The sequence below is a fragment of the Anolis sagrei genome, chromosome 5, assembly GCF_037176765.1.
Source record: "Anolis sagrei isolate rAnoSag1 chromosome 5, rAnoSag1.mat, whole genome shotgun sequence".
NCBI classification, from domain to species: Eukaryota; Metazoa; Chordata; class Lepidosauria; order Squamata; family Dactyloidae; genus Anolis; species Anolis sagrei.
Window position 1 is genome coordinate 166,649,962 of NC_090025.1, and position 26,010 is coordinate 166,675,971.

At 42.2% G+C, this 26,010-nt stretch overlaps 1 protein-coding gene across 1 annotated transcript; it reads left to right on the plus strand.

Annotated features, from left to right (window-relative positions):
• Positions 1-2,269: 2,269 nt before the first annotated feature.
• Positions 2,270-26,010, plus strand: TXN2 (thioredoxin 2). The gene is made up of 4 exons (XM_060776976.2): positions 2,270-2,382; positions 8,016-8,293; positions 10,727-10,850; positions 25,294-26,010. Exons 2-4 carry the CDS (start codon positions 8,016-8,018, stop codon positions 25,408-25,410), a joined length of 519 nt encoding a protein of 172 aa, XP_060632959.2. The 5' UTR covers positions 2,270-2,382; the 3' UTR covers positions 25,411-26,010.

The window sequence follows — 26,010 nt, forward strand, 5'->3', positions numbered from 1 at the left end:
GTATTTGATTTAACTGAGATTTGTAACTTTATTGTAATGGGCAACATTTTAAAATAGATATTTGACTGTTCTTTAGAACAGACATGGAATGATATGTTGAAAGACTCAGTTACTGGGTGGATCTACACCAGGGGTCCTCAAATTAAGGCCTGGGGGCTGGATATGGCCCTCCAAGGTCATTTTCCCAGCCCTCGCTGAGGGTCACCCTAAATCTGAAATGATGTCCAAAGAAGGAGCCTCCTCCACCCTCCTCTCTGCCCCAGAGTGTGGTGGAGGTTCCTTCTTTGGAGGCTTTTAAACAGAGGCTGGATGACCATCTATCGGGGGTGCTTTGAACGAAATTTTCCTACTTCTTGCCAGAAAGGGGTTGGACTGGATGGCCCACGGGGTCTCTTCTAACTCTAGGATTCTAGGATTCTATTACTTGAAAGCACACAACAACAACAACAACCCTATTTTATCAGCCCAAAGCAGGCCCATACTTCCCAATGAAAGACTTGTGTGTGTGTGTGTGTGTGTGTGACGGACGACATTTATATGCTGCCTTTCTCACCCCAAAGGAGACTCAGAGCGGCTTGCAATGTATATTACATACAATATATTATTAGCATAGTACAATATCAGCATTAAACATTGCTATATTGCACCATACCACTATATCGTAATATCATTAGTTGTCGCGACCCACAGAACACAGATTGTCTTAAACAGCAATTGAGATGCAAATCTCCTCTGCTTCTGCATCACTCCTTCTTCTTCTCCTACTACTAGTAGTAGGTATGGTGCCAGAATGCTGAGTCTCAACATTAGTAATATTACAAGTAATGTAAATATATAAATATATTATTATTATTATCATATTGCAGTACATTATATAAATTTATTTATTTATTTATTTATTTACTGCACTTGTAGACCGCCGTTCTCAGCCCTAGGGCGACTCACGGCGGTGTACAACATATAAAAACAATTTACAATAAAGGCAATATCACAAACAACAATAACATCACTATCAATGATACAATTGCACTAAATCATTCGCGACGTCTCATCATAGAATCACAATCCAATCTCGTTATCCATATTCCGTTCCAATCATCATTGCCAATTGTTGTAGCACTTAGTCAAACGCCTTCTTAAACAACCACGTCTTTAGTCTCTTGCGGAATGTCATAAGGGAGGGCGCCTGTCTGATGTCTACAGGGAGGGTGTTCCACAGCCACCACCGAGAAGGCCCTATCCCTCGTCCCCGCCAGGCGTGCCTGTGAGGCAGGCGGGATCGAGAGAAGGGCCTCCCCGGACGATCTCAAAGTCCTCGTGGGCTCATAGGCCGAGATGCGGTCAGACAGGTATTTTGGCTGTCAGTCTGCTGAGGTTAAATAGTTTGCCATCTGTCCAATAGATGATTTCCACTCTGGTGGGAAGCTTCCCATCAATAAGATGAAGTATTATCTATTATATAAGATATAATACTATATATTATATAATATATATGTGTGTGTATGATATATATATTATATAATATATAGTATTATATCTTATATAATATAAATAAAGTTTATATTTGTTAAGATTGTTCTTCATTTTAATGATTGTATTGTTTTAAATGTTTTTTGCACTACAAATGAGATATGTCCAGTGTGCATTGGAATTCATTCATGCTTTTTTCAAATTATAATCTGGCCCTCCAACAGTTTGTGGGACTGTGATCTGACCCTCTGTTTAAGCATTTTGAGGACCCCTGACCTACACTGTCGAATTAACGCAGTTCGACACGACTTTAACAGCCATGGCTCAATGCTATGGAATCATGGGAGTTGTAGTTCTACAAGGTCGTTAGCCTTCTCTGCCAGGATGCTGGTGCCTCACCAAACTACAACTCCTATGATTCCCCAGCATCGAGCCATGCCATTAATTCTACAGCATTAATTCTAAGATATAGACGCACCCACTGATGAATGCATAAGTTGTGATTTAACTGAGTTATAGTCAAAACCACGCCGCCAAACAAGCTCAGTTGACAAATCTCCAAAATGTCAAGGACAGACACTGGAAACGCTGACCTCACTGAAAGTAGGCGCTTTCTATTGGCGCAATCAGGCTCTGAAGCAAGGTCAGGCCTCCCCAACAGCCAATCAGCATCCAGGCAAAGGGGGAAAAAGTTACACGACGTTAGGAAGTACAGCCGTCTTAGCCAATAGAGGCAGAGGATGCGAACATTCTGCGCGCCTTAGCCAATCGCTTTCTAGAATTCTGGAAGCCTCCTTTTCGCTAGCCAACCGCCAAGGAAGAAACTCCTTCTCCAGCCAATGAGCTGCTAAGATAGTTGAGCTTTCGGTTCCGTAGGATTCCTGTGCGAGGAACGCTTCGGGGGCGTGAAAGGTGAGAAGGGGATGTTGATTAGTCCGAGGGTATGTCCACACTGTTGAATTAATGCAGTTTGGTACAACTTTACCTGCTCTGGTTCAGTGTTAGGGAAACATGGGAGTTGTGTTTCCTCCCCCCTCCCTTTTCTACAAGGTCTTTTGGCTTCTCTGCCACAAAGTGCTTGTGTCTCACCAAACTACACATCCCAGGATCCCCTAGCTTTGAGCCAATGTAGTTAAAGTGGTGTCAGACTACATTAACTGGACCTCGGGTACATCTACATTTGGCAGGAGGAGGGCCTGTAGGAAGGGCATGCGCAAGTACTGCAGTAAATTCATCACTCAGCCAAGCAGTTCTTATCGAACCCCAAATAGATTTCTCTCTGCCCCCCAATATTTTGTGACAACTATGAAGCGTTAAATCATAAAGATCTGCTTATCTGTGTTGTTGTGCTGCAAGATTGAGAACTGATCAGAATTGGGGGAATCTGGAGTTTGATATTTTAAAAAATGGGAAATGTTGTTGTTGTTGTTCATTCGTTCAGTCGTCTCCGACTCTTCGTGACCTCATGGACCAGCCCACGCCAGAGCTCCCTGTCGGCCGTCACCACCCCCAGCTCCCTCAAGGTCAGTCCAGTCACTTCAAGGATGCCATCCATCCATCTTGCCCTTGGTCGGCCCCTCTTCCTTTTGCCTTCCACTTTCCCCAGCATAATTGTCTTCTCTAGGCTTTCCTGTCTCCTCATGATGTGGCCAAAGTACTTCAACTTTGTCTCTAGTATCTTTCCCTCCAGTGAGCAGTCGGGCTTTACTTCCTGGAGGATGGACTGGTTGGATCTTCTCGCAGTCCAAGGCACTCTCAGCACTTTCCTCCAACACCACAGCTCAAAAGCATCGATCTTCCTTCGCTCAGCCTTCCCTAAGGTCCAGCTCTCACATCCATAGGTTACTACAGGGAATACCATGGCTTTGACTAGACGGATCTTTGTTGCCAGTCTGATGTCTCTACTCTTCACTATTTTATCGAGACTGGACATTGCTCTCCTCCCAAGAAGTAAGCGTCTTCTGATTTCCTGGCCACAGTCTGCATCTGCAGTAATCTTTGCACCTAGAAATACAAAGTCTTATGTTACTTATGGAAAAACTGACATCTGTTGAACAAAATGATGTTGTTGTTAATATAAATATTTTAATATTATGGGTATTACCCTACCTTTCCCCTCCAGAATTGAAACTAAAGGTTCATCTACACCAGGAATGGGCAAACTTGAGCCAATGTAGTTAACGTGGTGTCAGACTACATTAATTGGACCGTGGGTGCATCTACATTTGGCAGGAGGAGGGCCTGTAGGAAGTGTATGGATTGATACCGATCAGGATCGGAGAGTAGGAGGGAATCTGGAGATTGATATATTTAAAAATGGGAAATGTTACTAATGGAAAAAACTGACATCTGTTGAACAAAATGATGATGTTGTTAAATATTTTTAATATAATGGTTACTCTGCTTTTCCTCCCATAATTTATTTATCGTATCAGGAGCAAACCAAGGGTACAGTTGTAATGTATTTAAAAACACAAAGTTTAAAAACTTGGCATTATACTAAATGTCCTTTGACCAGTAGCTGGCCACTTGCAGTCTCTCTCTGGTGTTGCTATAAGAAGGTCCTCCATTGTACATGTGGCAGGGCTCATGTGTATGTCGTGGACTCCACTTTGTGGCCCCATTTCCTAAGGTTGGCTCTGCATCTCGTGATGAGAAAGCACTGTCTGTTCAGCGCCTTCCAAGTTGCCCAGTTTTCTGTGTGTCCAGGAGGGAGTTTCTCTCATTTGGTATCAGCCATGGATTGACGTTCTGGGTTTGAGCCTGCCACTTTTGGACTCTCGCTTGCTGAGGTGTTCCTGTGAGTATCTCTGTAGATCTTAGAAAACTATTTCTTGATTTAAGGCATTGGCCTGCTGGCTGATATCTGAACAGGGGATGGGCCGAGATGTCACTGCCTTGGTCCTTTCATTATTGGCTACTGCTTCCCGGCGGATGTCAGGTGATGCAATACTGGCTAAACAGTGTAATTTTTCCAGTGGTGTAGGGCGCAGACAGCCTGTGATAACCACATCCACTGTTTTAACGTGGTGAGATGTGTTCCACACTGAGCATGCATACTCAGCAGCAGAGTAGCAAAGCGCAAGTGCAGATGTCTTCACTGTATCTGGTTGTGATCCCCAGGTTGTACCAATCAGCTTTCATATGATATTATTTCTAGCACCTGCTTTTTGCTTGATATTCAGACAGTGCTTCTTGTAAGTCAGAGTACAGTCCAGGGTAGCTTCCAGGTATTTGGGTGTGCTGCAATGCTCCAGTGGGATACCTTCCCAGGTGACCCTCAGAGCTCGATATGCTTGTCAGTTCTTAAGGTGAAAAGCATATGTTTGCATTTTAGATAGATTAGGGATCAGCTGGTTTTCCCTGTAATAGGCAGTAAGGGCACCTAAAGATTTGGAAAGCTTCTGTTCAACCACCTCAGAGCTCCCTGCTTGAGCGGTGATGGCGCGATCATCAGCATAGATGAAACTCTCTGTCCCTTCTGGCAGTGGCTGGTCATTTGTGTAAATGTTGAACATTGACGGAGCAAGCACACTTCCCCGTGGCAGGCCATTCTTCTGTTTTCGCCATCTGCTTCTCTGGCTCTAGAATTCTCATAATAGTATTATAATAACTTTATTTTTGCCACCCGTCACCATCTCCCTGAAAGGACTCAGGGCGGCTTCCATGAGGTCTAAGCCCAGTCAAACAGAGTTTAAAAACACAAAATAAAATACATAGACAGACATTATAACACATAATTTAAAACATAATTCATCATACAACAACCATTAGCCGAGCATAATGGATGTTCCCAAGTTGAGAAGCGAGAGAAGGCTTCTGCAATACGACTGCCCAAAACAAGGGCTGATGGTAAAGTGCGAGAGATAGGTAATGCATTAAGGCTGAAAGGGCCAAGTCAGATTAATACAGTACAGCTCCAGGGCAGCGACAATAGTAAAATGCAAGACTTGAGAATGGGTTATAGCTAGGAGGGCTAGGAATTATGGTTAGAAAGGCCAATTCATTTAGTTTACCCACTAGGCATGGGCAAACTTGGGCCCTCCAGGTGTTTTGGATTTCAACTCCCACAATTCCTAACAGCCTCAGGCCCCTTCCTTTTAACCTTCAGCCACTTAAGCGGCTGAGGGGGAATTAGAGTTGGAAGAGACCTCATGGGCCATCCAGACCAACCTCCTGCCAAGAAGCAGGAAAATCACCTTCAAAGCACCCCCAACAGATGGCCATCCAGCCTCTGTTTAAAAGCCTCTAAAGAAGGAACCTCCACCACACTCTGGGGCAGAGAGTTCCACTGCTGAACAGCTTTCACAGTTAGGAAGTTCTTCCTCATCTTCAGGTGGAATCTCCTTTCCTGTAGTTTGAAGCCATTGTTCTGTGTCCTAGTCTCCAGGGCAGCAGAAAACTACTTGCCCCCTCCTCCCCATGACTTCACATACTTATACATGGCCCTCATCGTGTCTCCTCTCAGCCTTCTCTTCTGTGGGCTAAACATGCCCAGCTCTTTAAGCCTCTCCTCATTGGGCTTGTTCTCCAGACCCTTGATCATTTGAGTCACCCTCCTCTGGACACATTCCAGCTTGTCAACATCTCCCTTCAATTGTGGTGCTCAGAATTGGACACAATGTGATTCCAGGCGTGGTCTGACCAAGGCAGAACTGAGGAGTAGCATGACTTCCCTGGATCTAGACACTAGACTCCTATTTATGCAGGCCAAAATCCCGTTGGCTTTTTAAACTGCTACAATTTACTTCTTTTTTTTTTTTCAGCTGCCACAGTTTATATTACTGTCGCAGCTATAATAGAGGTTGGTTGGTTGTGTCAGGAGTGACTTGAGAAACTGCAAGTCACTTCTGGTGTGAGAGAATTGGCTGTCTGCAAGGACGTTGCCCAGGGGACGCCCAAATGATTTGATGTTTTTATCATCCTTGTGGGAGGCTTCTCTCATGTCCCCGTATGAGGAGCTGGAGCTGATAGAGGGAGCTCATCCGCTTCTCCCCGGATTTGAGCCTGCTACCTGTGGGTCTTCAGTCCTGCCGGCACATGGCTTTAACCCACTGCGCCACCGGGGGCTCCATATAATAGAGGTGCTTGGTAGTACTACAAGTCCAAATTGAAGGACTATATATTACACAAAGAATAAACAGCTATGGCAGTTAGTTGTAACTTGAGCTCCACCAAGAGGCGGTCGAGAACTCGTTGAACAAGTTGCTTACAGGCATTAAAAACAGTTGCGCTTTGCAAGTTGTTACGAAAGCAGAAAAGAATTCTGAATTGTTTTGCCACATTGAAACACTCAGATGGAATAGTGAATCTGAGCTACAGAAATAAGAGTAGGGGATATTGTTAGATCTGCAATAAACACAGCCTGGAAATGTTATTATTTATATTAGAGTTTCTTGATGCGCTAGTCCAGGAATGTCAAACTTTCATTGAGGGCCACATCAATCTTATGATTGCCTCCAAAGGGTTTATGAATCCACAGATGGAGAATCTGTGAATACAGAGGACCAACTGTATTTTTTTTTTTACATACTCATCAATACGCTTTAGTTTTTATCCAGTTTGGGTCCCCAGATGTTATACAACAATAACAACTCTCATCATTTTTTATCTGTCATGCAGATGGGGATAATGGGAATTACAGTCCAACAACACTTGTGATTCTGAAGTTGGGAAATATCAGACATCCTGTCCACAAGCCTTTCATCTACATTCAAACCCTACTCTCTTGACTAAACAGAACAAACAGCAGGCAGATGTTGCTGTATCTTGAATCCCATCACCTTTACTCCTGATGTCTAATGATGAGGAGTACAGGAGTTGTAGTCCAGCATCTGGAGGGCCACATAAATGGTACGGCTGGCCACATTCAGCCCTGTATCCTAAAAATGTATCATTAGTGTATCAGAGATAGCACACAGCATCTATAAGGGGCATTGCAAGTCAAAGAACATGAATAAGAAACTACTTGCCATGGGAAAATGTAGTAAGTATTGGGTTAAAAGTAAAGGTTTCCCCTTGACATCAAATCTAGTTGTGTCCAACTCTGGGGGGGTGCTCATCTCCAATTCTAAACTGATGAGCCAGCGTTGTCCGTAGATGCCTCCAAAGTCATGTGGCCGGCATGACTGCATGGAGCGCTGTTACCTTCCTGCCAAAGCAGTACCTATTGATCTACTCACATTTGCATGTTTTTGTACTGCTAGGTTGACAGGAGCTGGGACTAACGGTGTGAGCTCATCCCGCTCCCTGAATTCAAACCGTCAACCTTTTGGTCAACAAGTTCGCAGCTCAGGGTTTAACCTCCTGCCACTGGGGCCCTTTAAGAATTGGTTTAGTCAACCTAAATTGGAAACAATTACTTGGATAGTGTGAACTAGATCTAGTTGAAATCCAATGGAATAGGAAAGTGGCTATGAAATAGTGTAATAAAGACTTAGACCGGAGCAAGGAATGCACAAATGTGATGCATTTGCCAGGAATGGCAAAGTGTCCACATTGGTTATTGCATCTCCCTTGTGATGATTATGTGGTTTCTTTTGCAGATGGCCCATAAACTTCTGAGACCGTTCATGTCCCTCTCTGCCAGGCACCTCTCAAGGCCATTTAGTCCTCAAACTTCTCTGCTCCTATGCCGGGTTTCCGCTGTGCCATACAATGTTGCCAGGCACGAGCCGCTTTCCTTTACTGACACACCTGCAGCAAGAAGGACATTTTCCACCACTCAGGTCTTCAGGAACACCTTTAACGTCCAAGACGGGGATGACTTCCAAGACCGAGTTTTGAAAAGCCAAAAGCCAGTGGTGATTGACTTCCATGCCCAGTAAGTACAGGAGGTGTTTTTCTTCTTGATTTAAAACCAGAGCTTGGCAACATTATATTTTGGGATTGCTACTTCCAGAATTCCCTGTCAGCCTGGACACTGGCCATACTGACAAGGATTTGGGGAGTGCCAGTCCAGTCCCCCCCCCCCCCCAAGTCTTTTCTCAAAACATGGAAAGGCCTGCTTATAATTTCTTTGTGTACTGTATGTTGACATTTAATTTTTACCATTACTATGTTGTAAACCGCCTTGAGTCCCCTCAGGGATGAGAAAGGCGGTATATAAATACAGTAAATAAATAAATAAATAAATAAATAAATAAATAAATAAATAAGGTCACCAACAGAAAAAGCTCTATTAATTTATCAATATATATAAAACTGCTCTGTTCGTTTTGAGTGGCATCCTAACTCATAATCCACTGGACGAACTGCCGCCAAATTTGGCCACAAAATGCCTACTAACCCAAGGAGTGACCATAGCTCAAAAAATGATATTGTTATTTGAGAGTTGTAATTGCTGGGATTTATAGTTAACCTACAATCAAAGAGCATTCTGAACTCCACCAATGATAGAATTGGGCCAGACTTGGCACACAGGTCTCCCATGACCAACAGAAAACACTAGAAGGGTTTGGTGGACGTTGATCTTGAGTTTTGGAGTTGTAGTTCACCTATATCCAGAGCACTGTGGACTCAAACAACGAAGGATCTGGACCAAGCTTGGCACGACTACTCCATATGCTTAAATATGAACACAGATGGAGTTTGGGGGAAATAGACCTTGACATTTGGGAGTTTCAGTTGCTAGGGTTTATAGTTCACCTACAATCAAAGAGCATTCTGAACCCCACCAATGATAGAATTGGGTCAAATTTCCCTCACAGGACCTCCATGGCCAACAGAAAATACTGTGTTTTCTGGTGGTCTTTGACGACCCCTCTGACACCCACTCGCAACCCCCCCCCCCAGTGGTCCAGACTCCCAGGTTGAGAAATGCTGCCTGAAGGCCATCCAGTCAAACTCCCTTCACCAGGGCAAGAAAACATAATCAAAGCCCTCCTGACAAAGAGCCATCCCACCATAGATATAGATAGATAGATAGATAGATAGATAGATAGATAGATAGATAGATAGATAGATAGGATTCACTCACACACATATATATGACAGATATAGTATCATAGATCTGAAAGGGGCCCCTAAAGAAGGGCTATATTGCATGTTGTAGAGTAGGTAAACCAGACAATTTCTACATCAAAACTGACAAAGAAACAAGAAATACAGTTACCCACAAGCATAAAGAAATTACATATATTAGAAACCAACACTTTCTCATTACTTTGTTTTCCAGATCATAAGACTGGGCCACAGCAATGTGTGGCAGGGGATGGCTAGTAAATAATAAAAAAAAACGACTAGTGATTATAAGATGCCCCCCATTCTTAGAGATGTTTATATAGGGGGGTAAACGCATCTTAGAACTGAAGAAATACAGGCAATGTGTGTCCCCATCTGCCTTTCTTCTTCATTCCTGAGTTCTGCCCTGGGTAGCAAATACCAGGCATTTTTGTTCAATTTTATGCATATTTTTGTGTTTGTGCTTGCTGTTCTAGAGGACCCAGATCCAGCTGACATTATTACAAGGGATATTTCCTAGCAGTAAACAAACTCTATAAAAAATTAATGAAGCTACTTGACCTTTGGATCAGAACAGTAGAAAATCAAAGTTTAACTTGTTTGGTCTGTGCCATTATAACAGCTCTTGCGTGACTCTGACATTTTTTGTTTGCCTAAAAGGTTGAGGGAGAGGAAAGAAGCGAGAAAGCATGTCAGCTGCTGCTTAGCAACCAAGGGAGCCATATTCTCTTCATTTCATTTTGCAAACAAATGAAAACTTGGCTTTGGGAGCAAGCATTTGGCCCAGCATAATTATCTGTGCAATACAGTTGGAATTGGCTCTGGATTGATGAATATGATTATCTGATTATCTGGCTTTGGATATATGCACAATAGTCGTGTAATCTATATAAATAAAAATGTAATGTTCGTTTGTGGGATTAACATAACTCAAAAACCACTGGACGAATTGACACCAGATTTGGACACAATGCACCTATCGGGCCAACGAGTGACCATCACTCATAAAAACACTGCCGCATGGCTCTCTTGAAACCATGCGGCTCTCCTTGCCGCATGGTTTCAAGGCAACGGTGTAGTAATGGTGAGGCCACAGACCATATTTTTGTTCTTGTGGACCACTGGTGGCCCATGGACCACAGGTTGAGAACCACTGGTCTAGCAACACTGGAAAATTTTAGGTATATACACCAGTTTCAGGTATATACACCAGTTAAGATCAGAAAAGTGTTCCATGTGTTTTGGAAAGTGCTATCTTCTTTCCAATTAAACCCTTTTTTTTCTTTGCTTGGAGGTGGTGTGGTCCCTGCAAGATCCTGGGTCCTAGGCTAGAAAAGATGGTGGCCAAGCACCAGGGAAAGGTGCTCATGGCAAAAGTGGACATTGATGATCACACAGATTTAGCCCTCGAATATGAGGTATGTGCTCCTTAGAAACACACACATACTGCTATGTGCATATGATATTTTTATGAAGCCAATCTGATTTATGCTTATTTGTTCCAATCTCTTCCTAATTAACGGGGAAGTTCTTTTTGCTTGCCAAAATATAGAAGTCTCTTTATCTGTTTTCTTTCTGATTTATGCTTATTTGTTCCAATCTCTATCTTCCTAATTAATGGGGAAATTCTTTTTGCTTGCAAAAAAAAAATAGAAGTCTCTATATCTGTTTTCTTTAAAAGTATACCTGGATTGAGAAGGAATCGTTGCTATGGAGCAATAAGGGCGTATGAACAGATAGAAATGAACATCTTGGATACTGAGCAGAAAACTACAATCTCAAACAGCTGCATGCCCTCCAGTAGTCCCAGTTTGTCAAAGATCATCCCAATTGATTCTCTGTCATCCCTCTTTTTCAGCTGCTTTTAACATAGCCCAGTTTCGCTCTCCTCCAATTTTCTCCTTTTTCCTCAACTTACTTTGTCCAAAGCAAACTGAATTTTAAGTTTAAAATTTTAAGTAGGTACTTTGCACCCAATTACCATATATAGTTGACTATAAGACAAGTTTTTCTGCCTTTTTTTAGACTGAAAAAGCCCCCCCCCCCCCAAAGCGGGTTATACTGAAGACAAAGTTATTTATTATTTTACCCTGTTGTTATTATTCTTATTATTACATTTATTATTTTACTCTATTTATTATTATTATTATTATTATTATTATTATTATTTTACTGCCACAAAAACACAGCATGACACAGCAAACATGATATATATGCTTGATCTTGTATCACAAAATCACAAGTCAAACACTTCCCAAGCATTTAGGACTGTGTGATATTATTATTATTATTATTATTATTATTATTTTACTCTAGTTATTATTACATTTATTTATTATTTTTAGCCCAAAAAACTTACAGCAACCCATTTTGCTCTATTTATTATTGTTATGATTACATTTACGTAATTTTATTCTATTATTATTATTACATTTATTATTTTACGCTATTATTACTGTTATTACATTTCCATTATTTTACTCTATTATTATTATTATTATTATTATTATTATTACATCTATTATTTCACTCTCATTATTATTGGAAGGGTACATAAGCACATTTATATTGAAGAAGGTTAGAATAATGATTTAATCACAATTGAACAGTCTTATCTTAAATTACAGTTTATGTAAATATTAACAAAAACATTTAACCTACTGATGCTTAAATTAATGTAATTTTATTGGTATCTATCTTTATTTTGAAATTTACCAGTAACTGCTGCATTTCCCATCCTGGGCTTATATTTGAGTCAATCCGTTTCCCCAGTTTTTTTGTGCTGCCTCGTCTTAAATTTGGGTCAGCTTATACTCAAGTATATGCGGTAACTTAGCAGGGGGTTCAGGCAAAAGCTAACAGTTTCAGTCTCTTCTAGCTTGTGTATATTTTTCCTCTGCATAACTTTTGCCATCTGGACCACACTCTTGTTGTTGCTTGGCCTCACATTTCCCAGCATTTCTCTGTGAGATGTTGTAAGGTATATAATGGGTGAGCAATTTGTTAGGTTCTTGTATTAACATAAGGTTAACCCTCAGCACCAAGCACAAAAGAGAACTAAATGCCATTTATGGTCACAAATATATGCATGCATTAGCTTACAATTTTTCCCTGGGGCAAAATGCATTTACAAAGTATCACATTTTTAAAAGGCAAATAGTATGCTTGTAGTTCAGAAATGTACACAACTGCACCTCAGTTAACAGAAGTATCCATTTCTGTGTGTAAATTTTGAAAGATGGGCACAAAAATAGATACAGAATTTTTTTTGTCTGGGGAAACAAGACTACTCAATCTGGTAGGGATCCAAGTAAGAAAGTTTGTTGAAAGTGGAAGTCAGAGAATGTTAAGATGCTGGTGTTTAGCACTTTTGCCCATAGCTATCTCTGGTTTCTAAGCTCATAGCTTACCACGCTTTCTAAGCAATTTCCTGGCATTGCAGTTTAGCACTTACTGGAGAGCAGTTGGGTGTTAGGTACTGTGCAAAAAACACTTGTGAGCAGATCCTTGTCCAGAGTGTTTAGTATCCAAATGAAATAGAAAGGTGATGGGACATGATGTAATTCAATAAATTAGAAAAAGAGACGTTGCAGAAGGAATGCTGCTCTGCTGGGGCCAAGAAAGGCTTAGAGGGGAGACAGAAAGAGATAATCCCCTGGAAGATAATTTAGGAATGGGTTTTTCCATCAACTAGTGAAGTTGTGGGGGAGCTGACTTGATAGTGAAGGGTGATGCAGAGACAGGCAAACTGGCCTGGTTTGGATAGCTTAGAACAAGTATTGGGAAACCAGGGGCCCTCTAGATTTGGATGACTACTTGTTCCATGATCCCTGGTTAGCAGAGCCAATAGAGAAAAGTGAAAGGAGCTGCAGTCCATCAAAATCCAGAGCACCACGTAGTCCCTGTCCCTAAGTTAGTAGACAGGAAGACTGCAAAATTTCAAATGGTGATCATAAATTTTACTTCAGGAAGCAAACAGCCTTTGCAAAACCTTTCTTTAAATAACCAAAACAACTTTTAAAAGCTTTTAAAGGGGAAAATGTAAGTATATTTTTCATTTTTTTAAGGAATTTTCTAGCTTTCAGATTCAGTTCATAGAAAATTGACAGAGTTACAATAGTAGAGAGTATATTATGTTCCAGATGATGTTGGACTGCAATTTCCAGCTAATATTGTTAGCAATGGAGGAGATTGGAAGCCATAATCCAGAAACATCAATACAGCCAAGATTGCCTTCCCTTTCTCTATACTAGTGATTCTCAACCTTTTTTTGACCAGGGACCACTTGACCAGGGACCACTTTGACCGGGGACCACTCTCCAACATTAGTACCAAAAGAGTTACAAATCAGTTTTTGGTCAACTTTAGATTTGGTTTGGTTGGGGTGTTGATTCAGAAAATTGCATTGGATAGACCACATCAGCTCTAGTTTCTGATACAAAAATATGTCATCCAATAGTCACCATCTGGTTGCCCACAGAAAATCATATTTAATAATCTAGAGCTGATGTGGTAGTAGTAATCTATCGTGGGTAGCCAGCCTCTCTCCTCCCATCACTTGCCTCAGCATTATAAGGGGGTTTCATTAGACCAGTCACTCTTGTTGCCACATGGTTTTGAGGCAACAGTGTAGTAATTGTGAGGCCGCAGACCATATTTTCATTCTTATGGACCACTGGTGGTCCATAGAACACAGGTTGGGAACCACTGCTCTATACAAATGCTTCCCAAACTGGTATTCCGGGTATTTTGGACTTCAGCTCCTCAAATCCTTGGCCATCGACCAGTGATTAAGGATCCTGGGCACTGAAGTTCCAAACATATGGAAGACCAGAGTTTGGGAAACACTGCTTTTGACCAACCCCCTTCTCACTATTTCAGGCAGAACTTCAGCTTTTATGTTGTAGAAAAGTTACAAATTTCCTTTTTACACATTTCAAGGGTGATGCGAATTGTAACTGGGATCTCTTAGGCCCCTTCTGCCCTGCAATATAAAATCCAGATTATTGGCTTTGAACTGGATTGTATGGCAGTGTAGACCAGGCATGGGCAAACTTCGGCCCTCTGGGCATTTTGGACTTCAACTCCCACAATTCCTGGCATCAGGCCCTTTCCTTTCCTCTCTCAGCCGCTTAAGTGGACCTGAGGCCAGGAATTGTGGGAGCTGAAGTCCAGAACACCCGGAGGGCCGAAGTTTACCCATGCCTGGTGTAGACTCGGATAATCCAGTTCAAAGCAGATAATGTGGATTATCTGCTTTGATATTCTGGATTATATGGCAGTGCAGAAGGGACTTTAGTCCTCTTAACCCCTCATTTATCATTAAGTGAGAGTTCAGATCCAGAGCTTGAAAACATTACTATTTTTGAACTACAGTTCCTAGAAATACTATTATGGCCACATTACTTCCACTAGAGGTCAGAAGATACTGCTAGAGTCTCTACTTTAAGGAATTCATCTGTCTTAGAGTTACTTCTATTCAGAAATAAGACACTGGGCTAAGTAGATCAGCAATATTTTCTAGGAACAATTCAGCTTCATTTGGCCAAAGAGATCTTTTTTGTCCAGGGACCCTAAAATACTTTGATCCTTTTTTTTAATGACTCCCCTTTGGGGATTTTCAAGGCTTTCTTCTTTCTGTTCCTGTAGATTCTCTACAGATTGCCAGTAAGCCTCCCACACTTCTCTGTCTCCCTCACCCACCTCTGTTTACAAGACAGCAGGCAACATCCCAGCTGCAAGTTTCACAACAACCCCGGGCTGGAGCAGCAATGGATTCTTTCAAAGGGAGAGGAAGGAAGGGAGGAAGGAAGGAAGGGGGAGAGACCCCCTCTGTGAGCCTTGGAATGCCTTTGCATTCCTTCACATGGGTCCTGGCCTGCCCTGGCTCCAAGCTGTCCCAGCGGAGCAACCATCCGTGAAGTGTTTCCTGCTGTGAAACCAAGGGTGGGAGGACTTCACAAGAACTCACTCCAACTCTGTACAAGCCAGAGCTTTGTTCTCTGATTTTCAAGGAGGGAAGGCACTTGGACACACTCTGACCCAAGCCCTGGTGCTTTTGCTGCTGTGCTGCTGGAGGACAGCCTTGCTGCGACTCTTTGCTTGACATCTCCAAAGTGCCTATTTTTCTGCCTGGCACAAATACCCCGTTTGTTCAAGGAGTGGGCCATTCCCGCCCATGTCCGTTCCTTTAGGAGCATTTACACAATTTGATACCACTTTAATAGCTGTGGAATTGTGGGATTTGTATTTTGATAAGGTGGCAGCACACTTTGGCAGAGAAAACTACAATTCACATTATTTCATAGCCCTGAGTCACAGCAGTTTAAGTGGTATCAGATTTCATTAATTCTGCAGTATAGATGCTCCCTTAGTCTATTCTTCTGCCCTTGCAGGCTAGAAACCTGTCCTTCATATGTAGCTCCTATAGGTAAAGGTAAAGGTTTCCCCAGATACTAAGTCTAGTTGTGTCTGACTCTGGGGGTTGGTGCTCATCTCCATTTCTAAGCCTAAGAGCCGGCGTTGTGCATAGATACCTCCAAGGTCATGTAGCCAGCATTACTGCATAGTGCCATTACCTTCCTACAGAAGTGGTACATATTAATCTACTCACATTTGCATGTTTTCAAACTGCTAGGTTAGCTGAAGCTGCGGCTAATAGTGGGAGCTAACAGTGCTCCCCGGATTCAAACCACCAACCTTTGGGTCATCAAGTTCAGCAGGTCAGCGGTTTGACCCGTTGTGCCACCAGCTCCTATAGGGATTACCAAAAAGGTAGAGCAAGGAGCTGACTCAACCTGTAGCCGTCATGCTTCTTCCCCACAGCTGTATAAAATCCACATTGAACTGAATTATATTGCAGTGTGGACACAGATAATCCAATTCAAAGGAGATATTGTGATTATCTGCCCTGATATTCTGAGTTATATGGCTATGTGAAAAGGCCCTCAGTCATTTATACATAGGATTCATGTACCACTTTTGAGATGGAGCCCCTTCCACACAGCTGTGTAAAATCCCACATTATCTGCTTTGTACTGGGTTATATAGTGTGTGTAGACTCAGATATTCAAAGCAGATATTGTGGATTATCTGCCTTGATATTCTGGGTTACTTAGGCAATTCCTCGTAGTCCGAGGATGATGGCCCTCCAAGTTCAGTGTCTTGGCGGTGGGTTCGTAGGTGACTGTGGAGCCCTATTCTTGATCTGCATCTTCTTCCACAGTGAGGTCATTGGTTTCCAGGTGGGAGGTGGTCTCGGACGGGGTTGGCTTGACACGCCTTCCTCTTGGCACGTTTTTCTCTTTCACCCTCCACTCGTGCCTCTTCAAATTCTGCAGCACTGCTGGTCACAGCTGACCTCCAGCTGGAGCACTCAAGGGCCAGGGCTTCCCAGTTCCCGGTGTCTATGCCAGAGTTTTTAAGGTTGGCTTTGAGCCCATCTTTAAATCTCTTTTCCTGAGTTAAATTCTGGGTTATAAGGCTGTGTGGAAGGGCCTTGAGAAAGGAGCTGTTTCTTGTTCAAAGCTTTTTGTGGTCTCCAGTCAACTTACTCACATGTATGCAGTCAGTGAAGCCTCTATGGCACACGAGTCAAATCCGTTTATCATGTTATGCTGCTCTACCCAGAAATCCTTAGCCCATCATAGGTATTCTATATTGGGCGAAACTATGTAGCCAGAAGTACCCACTGGTGACGCAGCGGGTTAAACTACTGAGCTGCTGAACTTGCTGACCGAAAGGTTGGTGGTTCAAATCCGGGAAGCTCCCACTATTAGGCCCAGTTTCCGCTAACCTAGCAATTCAAAAACATACAAATATGAGTAGATCAATAGGTACTGCCTTGACAGGAAGGTAATGGCGCTCCATGCAGTCATGCTGGCCACATAAATTTGGAGGTGTCTATGGGCAACGCTGGCTCTTCAGCTTAGAAATAGAGGTGAGCACCACCCCCAGTGTCAGACACAATTAGAATTAATGTCAAGGGGAAACCTTTACTTTTACCTATGCAGCCGGATGCTCTGGAGCTGAACCGTGGCCATGGGAAAGGGGGATTGGATCCTAGGTCTGTGTGGCACCACTACTGATGGTTGTTATCCTACTTGTCTCCATCAGTAAAATGAGCTGCCCTGCTTCTTCCAATACTGAAAGTCTTGCAAATAAAGAGAGGAGTGTTTTTCAAGGCTCATAACAAAGATTCATACTGACCTCTAGGCGTCACTAGAACACCAAACCAAAAAAAAATCCAAGTATTTGCATGCTGAATTCTTATTTTGAGCAAGGGGGGTCATGAGGGAGGTTGTTGCCTAATTATACCTTCCTGGGTTAACCATTGGATGTAACCCTATTGAGTAACTGCTTTGCATTGGCCAACAGACAGGAAAGGGTGGTGCTCATTGAAGAGGCCTTTGAGCAAAGCTTGAAGACAGTTTTACATTTTGGTTTTTTTTACAATTCCCAGCATCCCCTTGGGACCAAACTGGTACTCCGTCTCCCCCCCCCCCCCCAAAAAAAGTAACTTTCCCAACTGCTGTCTTTGAGCCGAGGATATCTGCATGTGGAAAATTGCTGATGGCAGCAAAATGCCTTGCAGCTGGGAGCGTTGTTTGATGAGAGAGTGCATTCCTGGGATGGACAGCATGCAAGATAAGGATGGGACATGACCCAGTGGCTGCACTGTCTGCAGATAAGGGCGCCAGAGGAGCTGTGGAATGTGTCAGCCCCTTCTGAAATATTTCCCAGTGCCTCCCTGGCCATTCTCTGGCCTCTCCATGGGCTTACTCATCATATGGGCCAGGGCTTGTGGTTTCCAGGGCTTGCAATGTAAATGCAGGAATTTGGTCTGAGCCAGGAGAGCTGCCTCTGCTTCACTCCCAGTTTCCTGTTCTTGCCTGATCCTTTACTATTTTAAAAAACAAGCAGTTTGGAATTTGGAAAAGTATAGCTCTCAGGTCCCTTCCACACAGCCCTATATCCCAGAATATCAAGGTAGAAAATCCCACAATATCTGCTTTGAACTGGGTTATCTGAGTCCACACTCGGATAATGTGGGATTTCCTGCCTTAATATTCTGGGATATAGGGCTGTGTGGAAAGGCCCATAGACTCTTCCAACCAGCATGGCATTGGTTGATGGAATCTGCCATGAGGGAAGGATGCCAAGTTGGAAGAGATCTTGTTGGCCATCCAGTCCAACCCCCTCCCAAGAAACAGGAAAATTTCATTCAAAGCACCCCGTCAGATGCCTATCCAGCCTCTGCTTAAAAGCCTCCAAAGAAGGAGCCTCCACCACACACTGGGGCAGAGAGTTCCACTGCTGAACAGCTCTCACAGTAAATAAGTTCTTCCTAATGTTCAGATGGAATCTCCTTTCTTGTAGTTTAAAGGCATTGTTCCACGCACTAGTCTCCAGGGCAGCAGAAAACAAGCCTGTTCCCTCCTTTCTATGAGTTTCCCCCACATATTTATACATGTCATCCCGCAGGATGATTAAACATTCGGACTTCCCCTGAGCAATGTAATTGTGGACGACCAATTCTCTCACACCAGAAGCAAATTGCAGTTTCTCAAATCGCTCCTGACACACAAAAATCGATTTGTTGTCACTGGATTGTATTGCGCAGAAGAAAGCAACATTACAGCTGGTCTTTATCTTTTGCGGTGTTTCTGCACCTACATCCATTTAAACAGCACACCTCTTCCTCCTGTTCTGTATGTTTCGTGTATATCCTACATGTGAAAGCATATGTTTTCATTCATTTTATATCCGCCCCACTTCCTTGTGTGCACTCAGTTAAGGGGAAACTATTTGGCCTAATAGCAGCCTCTGCAGAACTGTTCTTGGTATGGGAGCTTGATGGCAGATGTGGACTGGAAATAGATAATGGGCAGCCCAAAAGGAACAGCTTAAAAGCTTCCTTTTGGTAGCTATATCCCTATAGATATAGGTGATTTCTCCCCAGCCTCGAGACATATTTTAAGATCCAATATGTCCAGGTGTTTATAGTTAATATTTCCTTGACACGTGGTCAGAGGTGACAGACAATCATACCTCCTCATATGGTGAGTTTTTATGCACTTATGAACAGTCTAAGAGCTTCCTTTTCAGAGCACAGGTAGAAAACATTTGCCCCTCTAAATGCCAGAGAATTCAACTCCCAGAAGCTACAACCAGTATGTTTATGGCAGTGGTTCCCAACCTTTATTTATTTATTTACGTAACTTCTATCCCACCCATTTCAGCCCGAAGGTGACTCAGGGCGGCATACAGACCAGCAACAGATGCCCCATATATATATATATATATATATATATATATATATATATATACACACACACACACACACACACACACATACATACATACATAGGTTAAAAGCAATTAAATCACATCATAAATACATAATAAAACCATCAGCTATAAAAACTATATAAATCTATAAAAATAATGTCTTCCAGTCCAATTCCTCGTCCATTTACATCATCTTCGGCATTGAATTGTGCCGACTGTGTATACCGCCCTGAGTCGCCTTCGGGCTCAAATGGGCGGGATAGAAATAATGTAAATAAATAAAAAATAATCTTAGCCTTTCCGTGTTCATATTCCAGTTTTGTGTTTTATCTGATCACACTGAAGTTCCAAACGCTTGCTCGAAGAGCCAGGTCTTCACTCTTCGCCGAAAGGTCAGGAGGGAGGGGGCCGATCTAATATCCCTGGGCAGGGAGTTCCACAGCCGAGGGGCCACCACTGAGAAGGGACCACTTGACCAACATTAGTATCAGTTTTTGGTCAACTTTAGATTTGGTTTGGGGTGCTGATTCAGAAAATTGCATTGGATAGACCATATCAGCTCTAGTTTCTGATACAGAACATATGCCATGGCCAGCGACAGGGAAGGAGTGGCAGGTGGTGCAAAAAAAGCAGAAATAAATAAAATGAAATAAAGAGGAAGGAGGCTCGTGGACCAGATTTTCATCTTTGCAGCCCACTGGAGGTCTGTGGCCCACAGGTTAAGAACCACTGGTCTATATTAAGGGCTAAGTGTTCCTTGTCCCTGTTTTTAAAGTGTAGTATTGTAGTGGTCTAACCCTTCAGTGAAGTCTGCTCCTTCTTTCCAGTCTTTCCTAAGCAGTCAAGAATTCTATTATTTTCAGTGCTGGGAGGACAAGGGCAGGGTGTCTAAATCTTTTTAGAAAATGGCCAGGAAACAGATGTGTTTCATTGTGAAAGATGTTTCATCATTCCTGTCTTCGGGCCTTTTTATATTCAACCAGTACTATTAACTTAAGGAACCTGATCGTCAGTCTGATAAGCCTAATTGAGGAAACTAGACCTTCAAAACATGAGAAACTGTAGTAGTAGCCTTTACTGGGTTTTGCAGAACTAGGACTCTTGTGTGCATTATAGCACTATGGTTCCACTTTTACATGTTATGGCTGTATCATGTGCAATATGGGGGAGGGGTTGTAGTTTGGTGAGGCATTTAAGATTGAGAATGGGGATTGTTGTTATAATTTTATGTGACTTCTTTTATACTTGCGTACCATTTTTATCTGTTGTATATTATATGTGCACCCTGGAGTGCCTAATAAGCCACCCTGAGTCCCTTCGGGGAGATGGTGGGGGGATATAAATAAAGTTTATTATTATTTATTATTATTACTCTAAATAATTGTCTCCTGCGCTATGCTAATAATAGAATACAGTATAATGTAATATAATATATTGTATATACATATAATATTTATAATACAATAATTTAATACAATATAATACTACTACTACTAATAATAATAAGATATTATAATTATATATTTTATATTACATGTAATATTACTAATAATATTACAATATAATGGTATAGTACAATATAGTAATATATAATACTGATATTGTATTATGCTAATAATATAATATATTTGTATATATCTTGTAAGCCGCTCTGAGTCCCCTTCAGGGTGAGAAGGGCGGCATATAAATGTTGTAAATAAACAAATAAATAAATACACCTCCATAAACTGCAAACCCCAGGATTCCATAGGATGGCTGTTAGGGTGTAATCATACCACATAGCGTAGTACTAGCATAGCATAGTACTATGCATATGACACTCAATTCTAGTACTCCTTTCCACCTAATTCTAAGGAAGCCCCATGGATCCTGGACCAGTGTCCGGCTGCTGTGATGGACTGGATGAGGGCTAACAAGCTGAAGCTTAATCCAGACAAGACAGATGTCCTCCTGGTCAGTCGTGAGTTTGATCAGGGTGTAGGGTGGCAACCTGTGCTCAATGGGATTGTGCTCAATGGAGTTTCACTCCCCCTGAGGACACGGGTCTGCAGCATGGGGGTCCTCCTGGACTCAGCACTGACACTTGATGCTCAGGTGTCAGCAGTGGCCGAGAGAGCCTTTGAACAGTTAAAAATTGTGCGCCAACTGTGACCATACTTTGAGAAGCCTGACTTGGCCTTGATGGTCCACCCCTTAGTTACATCAGATTGGATTACTGCAATGCACTCTATGCGGGGCTGCCTTTGAAGACGGCCCGGAAACTGCCACTTGTGCAAAGGGCAACAGCCAGGTTGTTAACTGGAGCTAGTTACATCTCTACTGAAGCAGCTCCACTGGCTGCCAATAAGTTTCCGGGCCCAATTCAAAGTTCGAGTTATTATCTATAAAGGCCTAAACGGTTTGGGTCCTGCTTATCTTCGTAACTGTATCTCCCTCTACAAACCAGCGCGGCTCTAAGATCTGCTGGGGAGGCTCTTCTCTCACTCCCACCTCAGTCGCAAGCACGGTTAGTGGGGATGAGAGAGAGGGCCTTCTCAGTGGTGGCCCCCCGGCTCTAGAACTCTCCCCAGGGAGATTAGATTAGCCCCCACCCTGTCCACCTTCCAGAAAGACTTGAAGACTTGGATATTCCAGTGTGCCTTTGAATAATGGTTTTGCTGCTGATTAAGTCTGCCTAGCCCTAATTTTCTGGTTGAATCTCTAGCATTTTATTCCCATCCGCAGCTGTACAGTTTGCGTTTGCACAAGCCCTTGTCCTGCCCTATTAGTCTCAAATCTGCACATGCCCACTTTTCTCGGCTACTGGTTGTTTGATGTTTGGTTCATGTTTTATGATGTCTTATATTTTATTGGTTTTATTACTTTAATATATTTTACTGTTATATGTTTTTAATAGTGTTACTTTGTAACCTTTGTTTATATTGGGCTTGGTCCCCATGTAAGCCGCCACGAGTCCCTTCGGGGAGATGGAGGCGGGATATAAATATAAAGTTGTTGTTGTTGTCGTTGTCGTTGTTGTTGTTACCTTAGTACTTGGCCTTACTATCCCTAATTGCACCATATCTGGTTAATACTTGATTGGGCGACTGAATGCCAGGTGTTGTAGGCTGGCTACATTTCAGAGGAAGGAAATGGCAACCCTCCATCTGAGTATTCATTGCCTAAGAAAACTCTTGTGAAATTCATGAGGTTACCATAAGTTGACAAGTGAGTTAAAGACACACACACACATTCAAATGCGCCTCAGTTTATGAAAGTAAAGTGTCCTTGAGCTTTATGTCTTTTACAGAAACTTTAGTAACAGAAGCAGAAGTAAAATGGAAAGGGTAGGGATCGGTTACTTTGCCACAGAAAAAAAAGTCCAGTTCAACATGTTTCACCAAATTCCAAGGCATATCCATGTTAGTGTGGGTCAGTATGCAAAGGGATCTTGCAGCACCTTTGATGCTAACTGAGAGAAAGAAGTAGGTAGCATAAGCATTTGCGGACTTAAGTCTACGAAACCAAAGTTTCGATTCAAAACTAACAGTAATTGCATGGGAAATGAAACTACCAGGTCAGGTAAGCCTTGGAAAAGAAGATACAAACTTTGTGAACCTTCTACAGACGACATACCACATGCACCCAAAGAATATTTTTCTTTCACCAGACACTAGTTTTGTTAGATTTCCATTTTGGTAGCCAAACTTACAGCTCTGTGTGTTGTTGTTTTTTTTTAAACATGCTGTGGGTAGATGATCAGGCAGGCTAATTTGTTTTCCCACTTGTCCTTTGTTTTGAGTATATTTACATTTGAGTATATTTACATATACTCAATAAGGGATTCTAGAGGCAATTGTTTTCACTCTGCCTGTTGTAGGCAAGTACACACAAATAGCGTAGGTTTGCCTGATACTGCACTGTTTACTGTAGATACGGCATTGCAACTTCAGCAAGTGAAAGTGTATGTTTCTTCAGTTATTTCCAATCCTCCCAATTCCAGTTAAAAACAAACTCCCAAATAGGAGGAGGAGAAGGGGCTGGGTTATCAGAAAAAGACTTAGTAAAAAGGACCTTTTTAGTCTGAGGTTTTATTAACTAAGCTATGGCTTTAGTGCAGTGGTTCCCAACCTGTGGACTGCAGTCTCACAATTACTACGCCGTTGCCTTAAAACCACGTGGCAACAAGAGCAACTGGTCTCACGAAACCCTCTTATTGTGCTGAGGCAAGTGGGATGTTGGGAGGGGAGAGGCTGACTACCCATGAAAGATAATCAGCTCTAGATTATTAAATATGTTTTTCTGTGAATGAGCAGATGGCAACTACTGGATGGTATATGTTCTGTATCAGGAACAGATCTGATGTGGTCTATCCAATGTTGGAGAAAAAAGTTCTTTATCCTGATAGCCTTTGCATTGGGCATACTTGTCTAGGTCTGAAAATTGAGAAGGTTCCTGAATGGAGATGAGTGCAGAGGCAGGATGGACATTGTATATAGGACTGCAAGTGGCTGCTGCTATTGCTTTTGGTATCTCAGCAGCATATAACTTGAATGAGACAGCATGTCAAAACTGAGGAATATCAAGTTTCATTGACACTCTTGGAACAGAACCATTATATTGAATAAAATGTGCTATTTCCCTATTTCAAAATGCTGTGAAAGAATCATAGAGGTGCAAAGACCATCTAGTCTAATCTACCATTCAGGTAAACACTACAGCACTCCCGAAATATACCCACCCAACCTGTTTAAAGACCTTAAAAAAGGAAACTCATCCTCTGCGGCAGTCTATTTCACTGTCAGACACTTCCTAAAATGCAGACATTCTTCACATTGTGTTTGTACTTATTTAGGACATTGAATATTTGTCTTATTTTGTCTGTAAACCACGCTGAGTCCCTTTGAGGAGAGAGGGCAGTCTAGAAATAAATTATTATTATTATTATTATTATTATTATTATTTTCTGAATAATCACCCCAAATAACCAAACCAAATCTAAAGTTGATCAAAAACCAATTCGTAACCCTTTTGGTACTAATATTGGAGAGTGGTCCCTGCTCAGAGTAGCCCCTGATCAAAGTGGTCCCTGGTCAAAAAAATTGGGAATCACTGCTTTCATGTGAAAGGGTCACAGTAATGTATCAGAAACTTGGAAGATTCCTGGGTATAAAAGAAGATATTTCCCTTTTTATCAAAATTTCATTTCCCCAAAATATGAACTCCACACTAAAGTTAAATGACTGGCAGCAGGGCTTGGCTACATTATATTTTTTGGGATACAACTTCTGATAGTCCCTAGCTTGCATACTCAGTGCCTATACTACCAGGGAGATTCAAGGGCCTGTCATCCCCAAAATAACTTTTCCAGGCTCTGGAACAGTGAGGGTAAAAGCACAATAAAAAGGAATCAAGTGTACCTGATAAATTCTCCAAGTCTGCTCCAATGTAAGGAAACATTAATCATTGACTTCTTGAAAGAGCCTACCTTTTGTTTTAATGTTTGCTTTGCCTCTTGAAATGATGTTCACGGGTCAGTGAAGCACAGCTATTATTTTCCTTGTGTCTTTCTTTTGGTGTCCTTGTTCCTAGGTGTCTGCAGTGCCCACAGTCCTAGCTATGAAGAATGGGGATGTTGTGGACAAGTTTGTGGGGATAAAAGATGAGGACCAACTGGAAGCCTTCCTCAAGAAGCTCCTTGGGCCCTGAACAACCAAGGACAACGGAGTGACAAGCGCCGAGGCCTCTTGCATCTCTCCTTTTAATAAAAGAAAACTTTTTCCTTGGAGGGAAATGAGAGAAATTGTGAACTATTTTGTAAGAGAGGGACTAGTGTGTGATTCTGGAGGGACTGGATCATGCCATTCTCTACCTTCCTTCTCCTTGGAAACAACAGTAGGTCTGGTCACTGTGTAATGAGGGCAAAAGGAAGAGCTGACTGGCTAAAAGAAACATGGCAAGAAATATGCAACTATTATTAACAGAATGGAGAAGCTTCCCTCAGCTACCAAGTCCATTCTGGACCCAAGGTAGTGAATAACTGCAGCCCATGAGAGAGTGGTTGATATAATCAGCCTTTTCTCTCCAGACATTGTTGTCTTCCCTCTTTGTTTGGTGATAGTTTTGAACCATATGCAGTTCTTTGGCTGCTGCCCCAAAACTTACTGCTGCTGTTTATAAAGTTAATAAAGAGTAACATTGTTTGGAGTCTTCCTTCCTGTCTCTCTCTCTCTCTCATTTTCTCTCTCAGTCTCTCTCTCTATGTTCCTCTTTTGTTTGATTAATCAGTAATAAAGTCAGCTTTACTAA